The 19,363-nt window shown below is 47.3% G+C and overlaps 1 protein-coding gene across 3 annotated transcripts; it reads left to right on the forward strand.

Annotated features, from left to right (window-relative positions):
• Positions 1-241: 241 nt before the first annotated feature.
• On the forward strand, positions 242-18,431 carry LOC311527576 (uncharacterized protein). 3 transcript variants are annotated; one of them, XM_084641712.1, is made up of 12 exons: positions 242-7,688; positions 8,345-8,403; positions 8,834-8,991; positions 9,633-9,757; positions 10,248-10,306; positions 11,834-11,970; positions 12,058-12,182; positions 13,713-13,771; positions 14,224-14,378; positions 15,023-15,132; positions 15,709-15,831; positions 16,471-18,431. In XM_084641712.1, the coding sequence occupies exons 1-12, from the start codon at positions 3,576-3,578 to the stop codon at positions 16,519-16,521; spliced, it is 5,274 nt and encodes a 1,757-aa protein (XP_084497838.1). In that variant the 5' UTR covers positions 242-3,575; the 3' UTR covers positions 16,522-18,431. The 3 variants fall into 3 exon arrangements, 2 of the variants coding, with proteins under 2 accessions (XP_084497838.1, XP_084497839.1); XR_014713372.1 differs by lacking the exons at positions 13,713-13,771; positions 16,471-18,431 and having other exon boundaries at positions 15,709-15,737; XM_084641713.1 differs by lacking the exons at positions 12,058-12,182; positions 13,713-13,771; positions 14,224-14,378; ... (1 more) ...; positions 15,709-15,831; positions 16,471-18,431 and having other exon boundaries at positions 11,845-11,970.
• Positions 18,432-19,363: the final 932 nt, after the last annotated feature.

Here is a 19,363-nt window from a genome sequence, read left to right on the forward strand (position 1 = left end):
GAGCCACATCTACCTCTGCCATGATACCTTGTTTTGTAGCTAGGTTATCCCCTAGCTATTTCCCTATTGGGCCCTAACACAGATTAGCCCACCATGCCCCTTAACCTCTATGTTTCAAGATTTCTGCCCTGCCCTTCCTAACATATAGTAGGTTTTAAGACCATGCTTCTATGCAGCCTTCTGATAACTAATTGAAGAGTTCACCTTCCTTAGCCATGAGAGCCTGCCCCAGCAACACGGTCATTCATGAGAGGAAAACCTGCCCGATATGGCAGGAAATCCCAAGATTTGTGGAGGAAGTAGCAGCCTGAGCCAGTCTCATCCCTAGACCAAAGAAAATCCTTCTTCAGCTCCCCAGTAGCCAGTGTGGCAGAGAGAAGCAGTACCTTGAATATCCTGGGGTCAATAAAAGAGCCTAATGTCAGCCTACCAAACCCCAGCCAGGCAATGGAAAACCCTTTTGTAAATGACAGGTTTCAGAGTAGCAGCCGTGTTAGTCTGTATTCACAAAAAGAAAAGGAGTACTTGTGGCACCTTAGAGACTAACCAATTAGTGAGGAAGCAGCGGTATGTTGCTGCCTTCAAACTCCAGACACCCCCTCCCTTTTGTAGTTAGAGAGGCCAGCTGGTGTTTCCCTCCTTCCCATACTCCAGGGCAGTAACATATAGAGGGCCTGTCTAGACAAACGTGGCATTTTGAGGAGCATGTGTTGTGTTTTGGGGTCAATGGGCTGGAGGAACGTAACACACACACACATTCAGAACCAGCAAAAGCTGACCACGCACTTCCCAATTCCTGTAGCCAAAGCACCACAGGAAAACTTGCATTCCTCCTCCCTCTCGTTCTGGTGGGGAGAGGTTTCACATGGTGAGGTGCAAAGTGGATTAATGAGGAACCTGGCCATCTGGACTCAGCAGGTACTTCCTGCCTTGCATTCCCATCCCCCATGCCAATGAAATAAAAGAGCAGGCCTATGGTCTGCTGCTTTGTACCCTTCCCCTTTGAGTGGGTGACTGGTCAGTAGCCCTAAGGTAAGACTAGGTAGGGGCTTGTTGAAAATCAGTGCCTTGGTTAAGGGGATTGGGTGAATAGTTGCTTAGACTATGGCTCTCACTCTGAAAGTATCATTGCCTTCTTGCAAAGAAATTCTTCTGGTTCTGCTGTGGGTGTCTCACTATATGTACTTCCTTAATAGTGAAATTAGTCCCTTAAGAGGGGTTGCTTTAATGTCAGCCTAGAGTGACTTGCAGGGCTTGACTGGCCTACAGGGTTCTGGGGTGCTCATTTCACAGTATGATTCCTATGCCAAATGGGTATAATAGCTAGTGGTTACCTTGCAGAGAAAATGAGGGGATCTAGTAAATAATTGTCATACTAGCATTGTCTTAGGCAGCTAGCCTAACTAATTGGCTGTATGTAGAAAGCTTGTTGAGGAGACCTGGGATAAGAAGTTGTTTAGGGTGGCAAGGCCTGCTTTTGAGAAGTGAAAGTTAGTTGACAAACCTCTGATCTTGATTTCTCTTCCCCTGCTGCCCCCACCCCCCAGGCCTGTATTCATGATCTGCTTGCTACTAGTGCACTGGGCACGCATCTGAAAGTGGTGGGGGGAAGAAGCCATAAAAGCTGTCCTGGGAAAACAAGCTAAAGTCCTGCAACTGCTGTAGAAAACAGCTGAGTAACTGAGAAGAAGCAGCTAGGTATTGGGAGTCCCTAGACTTTATCTTTCTCTTCTGTGCATGCCTCTTCTGGTGGCCCTGGCCCTTGCATGTACTAGCCTGCCCTGGCTTTGGAGGGGGCAGCCTTATCTTGCTTAGGACTGTGCATGGCAAGCTAAGTGTAGGCTTCCTCATACTGGTCCACTAGCTAACTCTAACCTAGAATGCCTAGTGTCCATGTCTAGAATGCTCTCCTATTGCGTGATCATGAGTTGCCTATGGCTGTAGCTAGGGATGGTTGACTCTCACCAGTGCTTGCCACCTAACTTTTTAGTAAAGCTTCATCACAGTTAGCCCCACAGCAAGTGTAGCATTAACTTGCCTAGAATGTCTTCCACTAGCTGTAGATGCTGTTTCAGCTCTAGCCTTGCTGTGCCTACAAGACACTTTCACTTCTGCATTAGACTCCCATCACAAACCTCCAAGACAAAAATGCTGAGCCTGAGGTTGTTATGGGAGCTGCACTTATATACCTGCTGTAGACCTAGGAGCTGGTGGGTGCGTACATACTAAAGCAATTGTGCCTACAAAAAACTAGGGGCACGTATCCCGGTGTGCATACACCACTGTTATGCACAAGTTTGTGTAGGTGTGGTAGAATGGGCAGTGGCACCACAGCTTAGCCATGTTGAGTAGTAACTGGCCTGACCCCTGTGGGTGGGTAGCTAGCACAAGTATGTGTATGTGAGCTGGGAGGCTGTTGTGTAGATGTAGCCTAAAGGGTCTCTAATCTGGGCTCTGCCTCAGACTTTGGAATGGGCACCCACTCGCCCTTCCTCAGCCCCTCTAGTGACTCTGCAGAGTGTTTACCTTGTGATGGTTCCACCACTGGAAGGTGGGTAGAAGCTGCTAAAGCTCTTAAAGTGGCTACTTAGCATAGACTCTTCTTCAGGGCTCCTCGATTTGACTTCCCTATCAAGCCTACATATTAACTGTAGCTGACAAGTTCTGATCTGCTAGCTGGGGTGCAGTGATATACTTGGCAAACTGTCCCACATCCCTCTCCATAAGAATAAGGTGTCCATTCCTCCCAGTTTCTGTAACTGTGGGGAGGAATGCATATAGTATTTTTTGGGGGTGCTTTTCTTTTCTTTGGACACTTCCTTCCTCTTTCATCCCTTCCAGAGCAGAGCTCTGTGAAATAGGTGATCTGGAGTAATGGAGGGCTGGAAAAAGAAGGCATCTCTCCACTCCTTGGGGTTTCTAATCTAGCCCAGTACTTGCAGTCTGCACTGTTGCATCTTCTGAGGTCCCATCTAAACATGGCTTTAAGTAGTTGAGCGAACCCATTTAAAACAGGAACACACCTATTTAAGAGCTGGTATGTTAATACTCAACAAAAGACCATTGCCGCATCAATAAGCGTGTGGTGGGAGACTGAGGCTCTGGCCCTGGCTCTTGATTGATGTCAGAACTGACTAGTTAAAAGAAAACAAGCACTTGGCTAGAATAGTATCTATCCAATCTTCTTCTTCTCTCCCCCCATGCCCCCTTGTTAAACAGGCTGTAGCTGAGATTAATTTAAAGAACTGCTTGATTTGAAACCAGCATAGGAAGGTCCTGGTTTAAAGTCCTAGTTGGAAAAGACTGTATGTGGTTATTTTTTCTTTTTAAGGGAGCAGGTAGCTATGGAAAACATTGCATAGCTTGACTAATAAACAGCAAGGACTAAATTGGCTCAACCTCTGGAGTGTCAGCCTTGCACAGGTTATTTAAGGTATTAGTTTAGTCTTCCATTAGCAGTTGGGCTAGTGGATCCCATGGGGATGTGAGCTACCAAAGTAGCTGCTACCTTAATTAGGGAGGACTGTAGACTAAAGCAACTACTGTATCTCCTAATTCTTCACAGCTGAGCTGCCATGATGAGATTGCCCATGATAAATCATGGAGCAGGACCGCCACATATGGATAAGTCTTCAGGGCAAGACACTACAATGGCTTCCCCAAGAAGGAGAAAAAGCACCATGAGAGTAACCCCATGCCCTGCCACTGCCTTAGTGACTGTTGCCAAAAGGCATAGATGGCAAATCATATTGGCTACAGTGACCTGCTTTCTCGCTTCTACCATTGCATGTAATGAAGGGTCTTCAGCTACTCCTTGTCAGAACCCTCTTGGCACTGTGCCTACAACTTTACCCTTGCAGCCTGACTTATTGCTATCCCAGAATGCTACTGGTGGCATCTTGATGAAACCCAACAAGTACTTACTGAACCACATTGTAAAAGGGCAAACTGACTTGCATGCTGCTAGGGAAAAGCAACATGCTAGAAGCTTACGGGCAGACTCTGTAGGCAGCACAGACCAGCTAAGCCTCCCAGAAGCCAAATGGAGTGACTTAAGCCAGATCTCTGCACTTGCATTCAAGCTTGATGGAAAAGGGAGCCTGCATTATAAATTGAGAGCTGCCAAGAAAGAGAAGAAGGGCATTGACTCTAAGACTCTGAGACTTGAAACTTCTCTGACTCCTGATGCGCTAGCCAAAATGACAGGGGAAAGCTTAGAAGAGAAGCCTAAGGGGCTACAGGCATCCTCTAAGGAGGACCTGACATTCTCTCCACATGCATCTAAAGCTGTGGAAGTTGGCACAATGGACTCTAATTACCCTGCAATGGTACCTGGTACTCTGTCCCAAGCACAATCCCTTCTGATAGATGCAGACTTCTTGCAGTATGACTCATTGCACTCTGCTCCAAAGGCATCTGCACAGCCCCTAAAAGTTTCTCCAGACGCTGCCTCCATTGCTCAGTCAAGTTCAAACTCTGGCTTGAAGCAACAAGCTGCTGTAGACGGTCTCACTAGTGATGCATGGGGTCTGTATAAAATGACCCACTTTGCCACACTAATGGCTCCCAGCACTAGCCTAGATCAGAGAGCCATTAGAAGTAGTCCCACTAGTGTCTTGCCTGAATTCCTAGCCTCTGCACCTCCAACATATAGGGCTAGCAAAGAACTTTCCTACTTAATGTCACTGACCACAAGTCCTACTGTGCCAGCCAGCCCAGCTGTTCCCACCCAGGATAACTTAACCATGAGTACCAACTTCCCAGAGTCCACATCTCTGGAAGCAACTAACATTGGCCCTATAGAACTGATCACCAGTAGGTGGCCAGGTTCTTCCCCCATATCAACTGGTGTGGCTGCTCATGAACCTGTGCAGCCAGTGTGGCTTGGTGCTGTCCCTGGGACACAGCCAGGGTCTCTGACACCATCTCCTCCATCAGGAGAAAGTTTCTTGGATACATCCCCCAGTGTAACCATGCCCAACCAGGAACACCGTCCCTCTGAACTATCTGATGTGATGAAATTCATGTTGAGTGCTCTTCCTGTTAGCATGTCACAACCCACTAACCTGCTCCCAGCCCCAGTATCTACAGCAAGACTGCCCTCTGCCAAACCAAAGGCCAGTACCTCAGCTTCTGCACCACTGCATGTGGGTGACCTGAGCCACTTCACAGAGCACCCATCTCCTGGGCCCCTTACTGTTCCAGACACCTTAGCAGGCCACACTGAACAGGTAGAGACTGAGGAGCAGTTTACTGCAGCTGTACTGCTGGCTGTCTCACCCACTGTTAGAGAGTCAATTAATTGGCCAACACTACCTGTACATGTCAGCACTACTGCACAATCTCCTCCCCCATCTGGTGCTCCAGTCTCACCACTAAAGGTAACTCTTCCTGGTGTGGTGCATGCAAGTTCAGTAGAAGTGTCATCTGGGTTTCCCTCACAGAATGGTGTAGGGAGATCTATCCCTACCGCTCTGTCAGGACACAGTGGAACAAGGGCTCACATACCATCAGTTCCCAAGCCAGCCACTGCTGGGCTGGGCCAGCTGCTAGTTCTAACTACTAGTTTATCAGGATTATTAGACCTTCCAGCTGACCGTGACACTCCAAGCTCTCTGGTGCTGGAAGAGACCTTTCCTGAGGCCTCTTCAGAACAGACCATTGTCCCTGGAGTCCCTCATAGTCTAGTAACTAGCTCTAACATTCTCACTGATGTTGCAATCAGTGATATAACTCAGCTGACTGGAGGTGTTACAGAGGGTCCCCCTTCAGTTGCAGCTGGAGTTGGCCTTTCCTCAGCCACACATCCCCTTGATCATCTCAAACTTGATGCAGAGACTGCCAGCACATCCTCTACAGAGAGAATCCTGCCAGTGGGACAGCTGGGTCATAGACTGAAAGAGCACACTACTGAAATGGCATGTACTGGTTCTGATTCCACTAGTTGTCCAACCTGGGTGTCTGACCTTAGTACAGCTGTGGAACAAAAGGGTTCTCCTAGCCTTGTTATTACACATGCTCCTGCTAATCTAACAAGAGTTTCTCCCTCTCAAGAATCAATGAGAGGTGTCTCCTCCAAGCCAGACACTCCAGTTGCTGGTACCAGTCAGGCTTTGACCTACTCCACAGTCCTGGCTAGTGTGAAGCCTGTTGCAGGCTTCCTGCATGAAGACACTGCAGCCAATTCTCTATCCCATATGTTGCCTATTAGCAAGGGCCCTAGAAGTCAGTCCAGTACTTCTGCTTGCTGCCCTGAGAGATCCTCTAGTGTCTCAAGAGCCAGTACAGCTGCAAACATTACTAGTGCCACCCTCTACAGGGAATTATCTAAAATTGTGAAGTTCCTTGATAAAGAGCAGACTCCAGCGGCTGCTGAAGTAGTGGCTAAAATGCCTCCTGGCTCCTCAGAGCTCCCGCTGGAAGCTTCAAGTGATGCTCCAACTACAGAGCTGCTTTCCAGTTCAAGTTCAGCAAAGCCACAAGCTCAACCAGCACGTAAGCATTATTCACTCCGTAGACCGGGAATGAGAAGAAGGCTGTCCACCCCAGCTGACTTGGTCTTATCCCACTCAACCACATCTCTGCCTAGTGGGACAGACATCCAGCCAGGGCCAAAGGCGCACACTTCTCCACGGAATAAGACCTTCCCTTTGTTGCCCTCTAAAACAAGTAGCGATACAAGTGTCATAATGAAGACTGAGACAAACATCACCCATTCCACTCCCCTGTACCTAAACCAAACAGGGCTTGGTGGCTCAACCCCTACTGGAATGGAATATACTCCAGTGCCTAGAATAGCAGCTGGTGTCCCAGTAGCTTCCACTACAGCTGCATCAGAATGGAAGCCCACATCAGCAGCTCTTGGAGAGCACAAAGTCCCAGGTGTGTCTACAAAGGCAGCAAACTTCAGTGGGTTGGCCTCTGCTCAGTCTCCAGTCAGTGTTATGGCACCTGCTGTTGGGTTGACAGACACAGCCGTGCTTGTGGAGAAGGCTACACCAGTCAAAAATAGAACAGCTGCTCCACTGCCATCACCTCCAGAGCTAAGTACAACTACACTACTTACTAGTACAAACCTTACACAGTCTTTTGGGCCCAATGCTCCCATTTTCCAGCCCCTTGCAGAAGCCAAACCTAGTGTGGTGACTTCCCTTCATAGTACCCCCAGCATTCTACCCACAACAAAGACAACTGCCCTGCTCACTAGTGCCAGACCTTCAACCACCCCTGCCCTGCAGCTTCCTACTGTACCAAAGATCACTAAGCTGATGCCTTGGAACAAAACCACTCTATCAACATTGCTTATACCTCCTACATCAACCTTGTCCACCCGCTTGCTGCTAATCTCCCAACACAGTTCAACAGCTAAAACAGACCTCAGTGAATTAACTAGGACAATGGCTGCAAGAACAAACTTAACCACAGCTGCAGTGTCTGCCAAGCAGGTGGCTACAATCAAAACTGGCCTCATTTCAAAGCAGATCCTGCCTGAATCTGAGGTTCCAACACTGAGCTTCTCTCCTAGGGGAAAGACTGGGTCTGCAACTAGACCTACATCACCTTCACTGCAGTTGCCTGTGCATATCCTATCTCTGCAGTTCCGTCTTATTGGAATCGCTTACACAGAACTCCTGAAGAACAAGTCTTCTGATGGGTACAAGAAGCTGGAGAAGGAAGTGAAGTTAACTGTAAGTAGAACTCCTGAAAGTGTTGGAATTTAGAGAAGTCAGCCAGTTACTAGAGCTGAACTTTGCTCCTCTGGTTGCCAGGCTGCAACTGAGTAGCTACTTGTAGCTTGTTTTCAGCTTATGTCTATGAAGACTGCTCCCTTGAGGGAAAAGTCTGCCTAGCCCATAAGGATCCTAATACCCATCCACATCAGACTGGCAACTTTAATGAGTATCCAGTGCACATAACTCTACCACTGAATAGCCAAAAGTTTGGTTTTAGTCATGATCAACACTAGCCAGATGCAGACAAGCAGTCTATAAACAAGGGGCTTTGTTCTCCCAAATGTGCATAGACTTACCATGGACTGTGGTAAAACAAATTCTTTGTTCCATGCATGGCAATGCTGAGATAGCATTTCCTATTAATCCTTCAGACCCATGTGGACTCTACCCTTCTCCCCCCCCCCCCCCTCACTCTGTGCTTATCGATTTAGTCTCTCTTGAAGCTCTGCTTCACTTCCCAATCCAAGAACGAGTATCGATATCACTTCCTGGCTCTGCACAAACAAGTCCAGGTTCCTACAAGTCTGACCCCACTTCCAGTAAGCCTTCACTATTCATAGTGAAGGATCTGTGAAAATGTGTCCTTAACCAGTGGCTTTTCTTGTTTCTAGCTAAACAAGATGTTATCCAGCTATGAGAACTTTCTCCAAGCAAACATTCTCCAGTTTTTGTGAGTATCTTACACAACATAAGTACTCCTCATGCTTAAGCTTTTAAATGTGCTGTCCATAGATTCCATCACTAGCTTATATCTGTAAGCCATGCAGGGAAGAGGGTGAGCCTTGGGTGGGGAGTAACATTATAGGTCAAGGACTTCAGGTTGTCTTGCTTCCCTTCCCATCCAGATGGGATAACTTACCAAGTCACACAACAGAAGCAGGTTGGGTACACATAGTGATAGCAAGTGTCTGTTTACTAGAACAGACAGTAGGTGGCTATTGGCTGACGAATGCAGTGGGGTCTACCAAATTCACACTTTAAACTGGTGTTCCTTTGGAATAGCCTTTCTAAAGCTATGACTTGTGTTTGCACAGTACCTGATACAATCCTATCATGCTACTAAAAGCTTCTAATCTAGCTATCTCCCTGGCCTCTCACAGGAACGGTTCTCTCATTGTTGAGAGTGAGGTTTTATTCCAGAGAGATGGCCCTGCTCCCACAAACTCTGACCTCATCCGCACAGTTGTCACAGAAGTGGAAAGGAAAATGGACACCTTTTTTGACTGGAGAGTGGATGTCAAGTCTGTCCGGTCAAATGGTAAGCACTTGAGTGTCTGCAACACAATACAGTGCCCAGCAGCAGGGCAGAGCTCCCATTACCACTCCTCCCCATTGCCAGATGGCCACAGGAACAGTCAAGCCTGCCCTTCAATAACCAAGCCAGGTGGTGTGTGCCTCCCAGAGGTGGCTTCTGTAATCTCCATGGTCACTCCATGACCCATCATAATTGGGTGATGGGGAGGGAAAGGGGTGTTGGCTCCCAATTAGATGCAAGCCATATATTTGGAGACTACTGTACCATGGTTCTTGATAACCATCCAGTGTCATGGGTAAACTGCATTTGCTGCAGTAGCAGTTATAGGGATGCTTTCACAGTATGCTGCACTTTGCTTAAAGGAAAATATCAGAGTAGCATACCCTTCTTAGGGTGCCTCCATCACTGAGATGGAGCATGCCTCCTGCCACCTCAGATTTGTTGTTACCCCATGTGCTCTCCCCCTCTGGCCAAAACTTTACCTTGCCACAACTTAAAATAGTGGATCTTCTAGTTTGGGCTTAAGGCCTAAAGCCTGTGTACTACTTGAACATCATTGGACAGAGAAGGGGGAGGGTGGCTGGACACCAGGCCATGACTCTGTCTAGGCAATGTCACTGCCCTTCTGCCTCCCTCTTGTCTAGGTTTCAGCTTTGAGAATCTAGAACCAGAAAAGCTGTCTGTCTCATTCACTGCTCTGAGACTCGGCTCAATTGCAGCGTTCGGTGGGGTGAGCAGCCAGGGCTCTCTGGACCAACTAAACAATGTGGTATGGTAACTCTTATACTGAATCGCATGACAATGGAGCAGTGTCTCCCTTTATCTCTTGTAAGAGAAGAATGATCACCTCATGGTTAAGGCATGGGAATGTGGGCTCTTGTGTTCCATTGGGTATGTCACTTGATATCTGCAAAGTGAGGATAATGCTTGACAATCTTGCAAGGCTGAGTGCTCACTAACTCTAGCAGAGGTCTTAGTGCCCTGCAAGTAGAGGCTAGTGAAGACCGTGATGCACAAATAACCATATGGCTGCACATAGTAAATAGACCACCAGAACTCCAATCTAGTTCCACTGGGGTGAAAGGAAAGAGCAGCTCAGCTGCATATCAAGGACTGCAAGGGACATGAGAGATTTAGGGAATGGAAATGGCCTAAATAACTGAATTAGGAATAAGGTTCCTGTTGAATTGTCACTTCAGTCTCCCCAACCCCTCTTCTGGAGAAGCTGGGAAACAAATTGTCCCCTTTCTTCTCTGTAGGTGGTTCAGTCTGTGGGGGCCCTGTACAAAGTGAAGAACTTCACCTTTGTCAGACTCAGGTATGGACAACTCAAGAGGTGATGATTCCTTTAAGAGCTCTAGACCTTATTTGGAAGCTATATACACAGAAGTAGCTACTTAGCAGTGTGGGGGAGCCAATGGGGAGCTCTGGGCAGTGCTAGGCTGAGTGCAAAGGAGCCAAATAGCCTTGGCTAGACTGCACAAGGCTAGACTGCTTTAGGGCACAGGTGGGGGTGGAGGATGGGGAAGAGACCCTCTTCTGGGGTGAAACTAAGAACCATTCAGCAGCTTCCAACTACTATTGACTACAGGAGAGGAGGCTCCAGACTCCCTGAATTGTAGGGTGTATAGAGACCTTGCAATAAATCAAGCTACCCACAAGATGTCACTCATCTAATATCTCTCTACCAAATACTCCTTCCCTAAGGAAGAGCCAATCCTGGGAGCTCAATGACTTGCTCCTGTTGCCACTGTCTGTAAGCTAAATGCCTTCATGATGCATGAGAGGGTGGAAGGAATGGAAGCAGCATAGTGAAGGCAAGAATCCAACACTACATATAATTTCCTTGCATTACGTACCTAGAACGCTGAACATTCAGGATAGCAGGAGTCCCTGCAAGACCAGATTGAGACACACAGGTAGACCTGTGAGGTAGAAATCCAAGGTCTCCATGCTGTGGTGCTAACATTACTCGGGGTGGGGGAGGAGTACATCCTATTCCTTCAATGAGAACTGTCTTGTGTCACAATGCAACATCCTGTGATGAAAGATCTCTCAAATGCCCGAAGCAGCATGTTGGGCACTGGACTCATTCTAGTTCTAGCACTGGCTCCAACCTAGTCAATAGCCTCTGGCTGTATTGAAATAAAAATCCCCCCTCCATGAATACAAAAGCCAATTAAAGGATGAGTAGGGGCAGGTATTAATCATCCAGTCTTAAATGCAACTGCTGTGAAATAGAGCCCTGCATGGGACTATTTATTTATAAATCCTGCTCCTGCATTGTTTCATGCATAGATTTTTATATATTTTTAAATCCCACTCCTACCTGCAAAAACCTTAGATCCTGCAAAAGGCAGATTTCCACCCCACCCTATGCTACTAAAAGTCCATTAATATATTAGAATATACACATGGAATTCAGACACCATTTTTATCACTAAAAGAATAAAGCAGATCTTAAACCATGTAAAATGCTTAACTCAAACAAAATGTAGGCTACTCCTTGGTAAACTGATGAGATATAGTGTTTTCCTGCAAATTACCACAGTCTGGCCGGGGGGGGGGGTGTTTTTGTGGTGGTATGGGCAGAATTGGGTGGCAAAAGTACATCTTATGAGCTCCTGCTATTAGGGCAGCAAGTCCTGGGGGATTGCAGTCCTGCTGCAGTGCTCTGTTGTGACTTCGTAGTCTCTGCAGAGACTATGATCTGAAATGAGGGACTCTACTGGGTGGCTGCAGTACTGTTGTAGTAACCAAATGAAATGTGGCGACGTGTGCTGGGAAGCCTCCAAACCCCTGCTGGCTTCTACCTTTGTGCCCTGCTAAAACTCTTCTCCCTTAGGGACATCAAAGGTGACCTGGAGATCAGTGGCAAAGCCTACATTGACACGCATGCCCATGCTGATGTCAGCCAGGTTCTGGAAGCACTGAGGGGTCTTGTTAACTACTCTGTAGACTTGACAACTCTCTCTGTGGATGGTCAGTACCCTTCCCTCCAGCACTTCCTCTTGGCTGGTAGAGGCCACTAAACACTTATCTAGCTCGAATCTCTCCTTCCAATTCCAGATTCAAGGCTTAGCTTGCAGGTCTTCCCCATTTCCTTCCTGATCAACAACAGGACAGTCAATGAGAAACTGCTGGATCACTCTTCTGTGGAACACCAGAACCTCACCAGGGACCTTGCTGATGTGGTAGGCCTACCCAATTTCCAGCCAGTGACACCAGTGTACTCTGAGATCCTTCTGGGATTGGAGAGGAGACCCTATAGAATCCCTCTTGAGATCTTAAGGGCAGAAAGGAGGAATCTAGAAAGCCTTACTTCAAGGCTTTAGACTAATCCTAAATATAGGCCTTGGACTACCCCATCTGCTAGGAGAAGGAGCACTCTCAACTTGGAATAAAATGGTTACAGTGCTTTATCGTAACTAGTGTCTCCAGAGGCTTGGAGCACCAGTAATCCCCCACCCGAGGCTCTCTAGTGAAACCAGGCTCTTGCGGGGGACAGTCTGCTAGCTCTTGTTGCTCACTTAAATGATCTCACAAATCAAACAACTTTGTAAAATTCCATCACAGCAAAAGCTTCAGCTGGAGGGTTGTGGTAGGGAAGGGGGAGTTGCAACTAAACTGCTTCTTAAGACTACACTACTGGAGCATGCTATGCTTAATCAGACTTCATAGTGTCTGAGCTTCAAAGCTCACTTGGCTTCCTAATGTGTTGTCCTATATGTGAGGCTCTAATAGAATTCCAGGCTCAACCTAGAATATTGACATGGATTTAAGGCATCTGAGTTACTCCAGACAAGTATGTCCTTGCTGGAGCTCCCACAACTCTAACTGGTGGGTGAAGCTAAGGGCTTGGCTACACTTGCAAGTTACAGGGCAATAAAGGAGCCCCAGGCACACTGGCTCACTACCCATCCACACTGGCAAGGCACGTAGAGCACTCTGACTCTGGCTACAGCGCTGCTGGTACTCCACCTCGGCAAGTGGAATAACATTTTTGTTGTGCCCCGCTGGAGCACTGCAGCGCCCATGTGGACAAGGTGTTGCATTACTGCGCTCTGATCAGCCTCTGGAAACATCCCATAATCCCCTTAAGTGGCCACTCTTCTCATTGTTTTTTTTAATCACTGTAGGAATGAAGAAATGCCCTTTGAAAGCTCAGTTTCTGACAGCCAGCTGCTTATCTGCTCTGAGACAAAGCAACCATTACTGTGAAATGCTGTGTGTGAGAGGGAGGTAGCAGGGGGAGTGGTCTGCTGCTGTCTGAACTTACAAGACAGCATGTTGACATGCTCTCAGCCCCCCAAAAACCCACTCTCCCCCCCACATACACACAACCCACTCCACTCCCCACCCCCCATTTGAAAAGCCCATTGCAGTCACTTGCATTATGGGCAGCTATCCCAGCATGCACCACACCCAATGCCGCTGCAAATGTGGCCATGCCAGTGTGCTTGAAGCTGTCTGTGGACAGACTGCAGCGCTTTCCCTACTGTGCTCTACAAAGGCTGGTTTAACTCAAAGCGCTCTACGTTGGCGAGTGTAGCCATGCTCTAGTTCTTAAGCCTGGGTCTGACTCCTGCTGAGGAAAGAGTGGTCTGAATGGGGTTGAGCTGGAGACAGATGTTCTGAGTACCTTGCTGGCAGAGGCTTCACAATGGGACAAAATGCCTGTGGGAGGGGAACTGAATCAGTCTAACTCTGATCCACTCTTCCAGCTGATGCATTCCCTGAGGAAATACCAAGGCCTCCTGCAAGTGGTAATTCGAGACTTCCTGTGAGTAAACGCTCTGCTTCTGTGTAGGCTGGAAGGCCTCTTGTCTGCCTCCTACAAGGTTGTCTTCTGGGGCACCAAGGGATCAATGTATCTGTACTAGGATATATCACTACCTTAGTAGGGTTAGGAAGATGCCAGCTGAAAGTGCCTGACCAAAGCATTTGTCACATGTTTGTGTCTCAATCCATTATTGAGACTCCCTCTTCTACCTACTAAGTTTCCCACCAACTTCAGTGAACCTCTGGCTAGAACATAACCATTCCCCATAAGAAGCAGTGGATCTTAATTCCCATGCTGCCTAGAGCCTGTGACAATTGGGAGTCTAAGACTGAATGATTCCAGGATGCAGCCCTGGGTTAAAAGCCATGGGTCTGGCTCTCAAGTCCAGACTGCCTGTGGCCCTCTGAGTGACTGCTACTGTGCCTCACTGGAATCTATTGCTCTCTCCACAGAAGCGGCTCCCTGATCTGTCATGGGGATGTTGTATTCCAGCACCCTGCCCCAGCCAGTACAGACATTCTGCAGACTCTTGTTCTTTCAGTTGGTCCAGGTCACATGTTGGCTGGGTCAGGCTTTCAGGTGGACCCGTATTCTTTCACAGTGGCAGGTATGACTGCTTGGGAATCTAGCTGGAATACTAGACATCTTCAGCATGGTGTTGGTCAAATTCTGAAGTCTTATCCAGCTGTTGTAACATAGCTGTAGAACAGACCTCCAGTCTGAAGCTCCCTGCTCAAAAGCACTAAACTTCAGGAGCAGAACCACAACCCCATGTTTGTGCTACTGCTTTACCTGGGGGGAAGCATCAATTATTTCTCTTCCCCTGCCACCCAAAACTAAGAGCTTGTCACGCTTCCTATGCCAATGGAGGCTCAAGAGCCCTGCATAAGGTGGACTCTAAATTGTTGGCTATGGCAGCTGGCCACACCACTGCTTCAAACCGCCCACAGGGATTGGCTCCAAAGAACTACTGGCCTAATGTACCAGTTGAGACTCCTCTTCATTGGAGAAGAAAGAATGATACTAGACTGAGTGCCCGATGGAGGGCAGGAGACTGGGGGGAGGGTGTGAAGCTGAGTCAGCAAAGTAGAAACTACTCCCATAAGGGCTACATTCAAATAGCTTAGCTAAAAATAAAGCTGTGGTGATCACTAGATTGGGGGTGAAGGGGGTGCTACTAAAAAGAATTTTACTTTCTTTGACAGGGCATAGCATAGTAGCTGTAGGACTAACTGTCTCTCTTGACTCTAGATGACCAACTGGAACCTCCCTTTGTGTATCCAAGTTTCCCTGGATATGCCATGGCAATTATTGTCATGTGTGGCCTTGTTCTAATTGCCATTCCCATTGTGGCTCTGCTGGTAAGTTGGTAGTAATACTTAGTAAGCATAGCCTCTGGCAGAAGGCACTATCTGAACTTTCTGTCCAGTTTTTTTTGTACTCTCTCCATTCACTTGCGGGTGACTGCTCCTGTAACCAGGGATCTACCAACAGACACTGGGTATTAACCCAAAAACTCCTTGGCATCCAAACGGATGGGCTGTAACTTGCTCTTGAGCAACATAAGTGGAAACACTTGTGTAAAATGTATACTGGTCAACTTTGTCTCCTCCTGGATAACTTTCAAATAAGGAATGAGGCTAGCTTCAGATGTAGGAGCTCACCTAGCAGTAAAGCAGAGTTAATATGTACCACCAATTGCTCCATTTCCAGGTGGTAACTTTTTGCCTCTTGTACAAAAGTTATCTGCTCAGACAGGCTTGTCCAGTAGCCTGGTCCACTGAGCCACTATGTGGGCTAGCCTACACAAGGTGCATGCAGTTCAGAGCTCTCTATTCAGAGCAGCTGTCGGTCATTTCCTAGCAACTGGTTGTGCCTCTCACTAGCCTGTTAGCACAAATCTCTTCTCACTTATGGTGTAATTTTTTTCTGACTAGTACCTGAATTCTGGGCTATTTGGCTGGCACGACAAGGCTATAATTCAGGGTGGGAGAGACCATGAAGCAGGGACACAGACATTTGAACTGGATAATCAAGGATTCCGCTCTACCATTGAAGAGGCAAGTAACAACAACAGTCCGGGGATAGGGGCATGTTTCCTTACTTAAATTCCATGCCTAAGGTGAATACAGATTAGTATTCTGGGGCCTGGTATCAATACTAAGGTGGCACAAACAAGGAGGTAACAGGTGGTCTAGGGATGCCAGTGTTGCTACTTAATGGGCTTTCCTACCATGTCCTAGAGTGCAGCTTTGCAGATCTATTAATACCCTCACTCATACAATTATCTGAATCTTCCTTTCTCCACTGAAGAGACAACTACCAAATCCCCATGGCTCCATACCTTTCTAATATTAAGATATTTGGTGATCCTTCCTTCCAAGCTGAGATCCAGCACTAGAGGGGGAGATGCAATGCTCCAGACAGCAAGCTGCTCCTTGCCTGGAGTAGGAATATGCTAGCATTGTGTGCTAATTCATTCCACATAATGCAGTGTTAGACCTTTCCATATATGCCTTTCCCTAGGATAATGGAGCTCTCCCTCATGAGGTAGACTTGCCCCTCTGTAGCAAAAAGTCACTGAGTACAGGGTCCCAAAGGAAAGCCTCTTGGGGACAGGAGAAGATGCTATCTAGGACACAGGCAAATCTGTAGGGGTGTGACTTAAACTCTTTTTTTTTTTTCTTTTTAAACTGCAGGATGATGGCAGACATTCGTACACACCTACAAAACTCTCTGCCAGTGAGTGAAGATGCAATATACAAGTTCTTCCTCCTGGCTCATGGGCCTAAATCTCCAACCTGCTGTAGAAACAGGAAGATTCAAAGCACTGTCTCTGATAGGGGTGTCAGTATTCATGCTGCTTTCCAAATGTGAATGATTCTAAAATCGTTGGATGGAGCAAACTTTCTCAGCTGTATGAAATAACAATTTCATGTCTGCACCCTAAATAAACTCTATCTACACTATAGAACTAAAATAGTGGCCGCAACTGGGTTCATTTTTCCACATTCTGGAGGGAGGTGGCAGCACCAGGTGTATCCTGGCTAACTTCTTGGTGGAAGAAATGACATCACCTCCCTCCTTGAAGAGCATCAGTGCTGTAGTAAAAGATTTCTGTGATGCTTAAATTGTGCACAGCTCTCTTGTTGAGGACTAGCTACTCCTTCCAAGGGAACACGAGGAGGCAGACTTCTATCAACCTGAAATAACTCCTGGATGAAGGCCCTCTTGACCTAGCAAGAGTTCTGATTAGGTATTCAGTGTTAATAATGCCCCCAGCTCTCCCTGACTTAAGCAGAAATCCCCTATGAGATAGGGAAGTTTTATTGTAAGCATGCATTTGACTTAATGTTTTAAGTTATGTTTTAAACTGTCTCCTACTCGTATCATGGCTTGCTACTGAGTATCTGTAGCTACAGTGCCAAAACATTGTCTTCTGATGGTTGCTGTGACTAGGAGGCTTAAGATACCTGGTTTCTGTAACTCTGAACCAAGGGCAGTCTTGTGACTGCTTAAACTAGCTGAGCTCTTTGAGCAGGGAGGACATTTGTCCTAAGCTACAGAAGGACATCAGATCATCTCATTCCCAGACACTCTCGTAGAAGTACTAATGCAATCTCTAGGCAACTGCCTCTCAAAAAGGCCCTTAATTGAGTTAAGATAAGGTCTCCCATCTCCGCTTCCTAGAAGTTTTTTGCTGTGGTTCAGACCTCCCTCCTTGGTCTGTCATTTCCTGCTTAGGCAAGTCCTCTGGAAGCTGTTAGCATCCTCCAGTGAGGATTCCTTCCTCCTCAGCTCCCTTCCAGGCTCCCCTTTTAACCAGAGGACACTCTTCCCTTAAGAGCATCCATGACTTTTTCTCTGGAAGAGTAACTCTTCCATCTTGTAGGTCTGAGCAAAGACAAGATCCAGCCCAGATTTGCTTTCACCAGCCAGGTGGACTCCTGCCCAAGTTAGCTTATTTGGTGTCCGCATCCCAGGGATGTGGAAATCGCCTGTCAGTTTGAGTCACTATAAGGCCATGTCTCCTTAGCCAATATGTCCTTGAATGATGGGCACTTCCAACTTTCTGGGAAATGTCACCTGTCAAACTGAGGTGGCAGAAGCCAAAGCATGTTCTGAGGAAGCTGAGAATCTACTCTAGATTGGTGACCTAGACTAAGAAGGGTGCTATTCCAGTACTTGGGATGCTTTCACTCTTAAGCACCATGTCCTTAAAGAATCTTCTCTTGTGCTCTTCAGAGAAACAGCTGGATTACCTGGGTAATGGGGCAGTTACTTCTGCATCATGGACTACTTGCATTTCAAACTCTCAGCAAGTCTGCATTTCTGAGAAACTACTGGTCTAAACATAATTATACAGAATAATGTGTTCCTTAGAAACTGACTGCTATTGTAGTCCTCAATCTCCATCAGGTTTGTTCATGGGTTTTTTGGGGGGGAGAGGGGGAAGAGTAGCAAACAGTATGAGGCTGAATGTAGTAGGGTGACAGTCCACTCCTATTCAAAGTGCCTGCTGCTGACATAGCTTTCCCTGCCAACAGCAGATATTTATTCCCCCTCACAGCAAACTGATTTAACTTGTGCCCCTTTTTTATATGCGTTTCTCAGCTGTGGCAATCATTTCAGTGAATGTGTACTATGTGTGATTCTGAATAAATGGTCTAAGAATATACCCTGTTGGCATGTGCTTATTGAGAGGCCGGGGCGGGGGGTTAAGGGTAGCCCAGAGCTGACCATCTAACAGTCTTCCAGATTCAGCCCTTAGCTAAAGGAGGCCTTATTAGCAGTGCTGTCTCCTTCCACAGAATCCTCTGCTCCCCACCATGGCAATACACCCACCCCATATTACAGCAGAGGGGGCTGAAAGGAGCTTTGCAGCTAGACAGTCTATATTCCTCCTTTAGCCAAGAATATCAAGCTCGGCAAAGCATTTGCTGTTGGGCAAATCTTTAGCTGACTATGGACCTTTGCAGGGAAAACTTGTGGCACTGGGAGTCTCCAGTATTCCTGCTGACAAGTAGTTTAAGATGTCAGCACTCGAACAGACAAGTTCCCTAAACCTTCTGGGGCACATCTAAGGCTTATTGTAGTTTCACAGAGGAAACATCTAGCCAAGCAGCTCTAAAGATGCCCCTTCAGCAGGAAGGGGATGGTGGACAATACACCCAACTTTCCTCAGAGCTAGAGGAAATCTGGACCCTCCTAGACCTGGTTATGAATCACAACCATGGCTGGCTAGGTTCTGCCTGTTTCCCAGTAAAGCAGTGCTGCTCAGCTGGCCTTGTTTAAGGATGGCAGTCTAGTCTGAGCTGACACTTCCCTGGAACAGCCAGAGATCCAGGTGTGTTATACAGTGACTCCTCCTCCTCCTAGGATCAGCATGGAACTACATTCTTGCAGTATGTACAGGGAGCAAGCTTGGAGGGCACCAGCTATAGCTGACTGCTGCAAGTGCAGTCAGCTGGGGCATTGAGGGGGGTGGAAAGAGTCAGTGCCACCAGTGGGGCTGGCTGGGGAAATCTGGCACTGTTCAGGGCAGGCAGCAGGGGCCACACAGGGAGGCAGCTGGGAGCTGACAGCAGCAAG

This window comes from Lepidochelys olivacea (assembly GCF_965140295.1).
Source record: "Lepidochelys olivacea isolate rLepOli2 genome assembly, chromosome: 10".
Classification (NCBI taxonomy): Eukaryota; Metazoa; Chordata; order Testudines; family Cheloniidae; genus Lepidochelys; species Lepidochelys olivacea.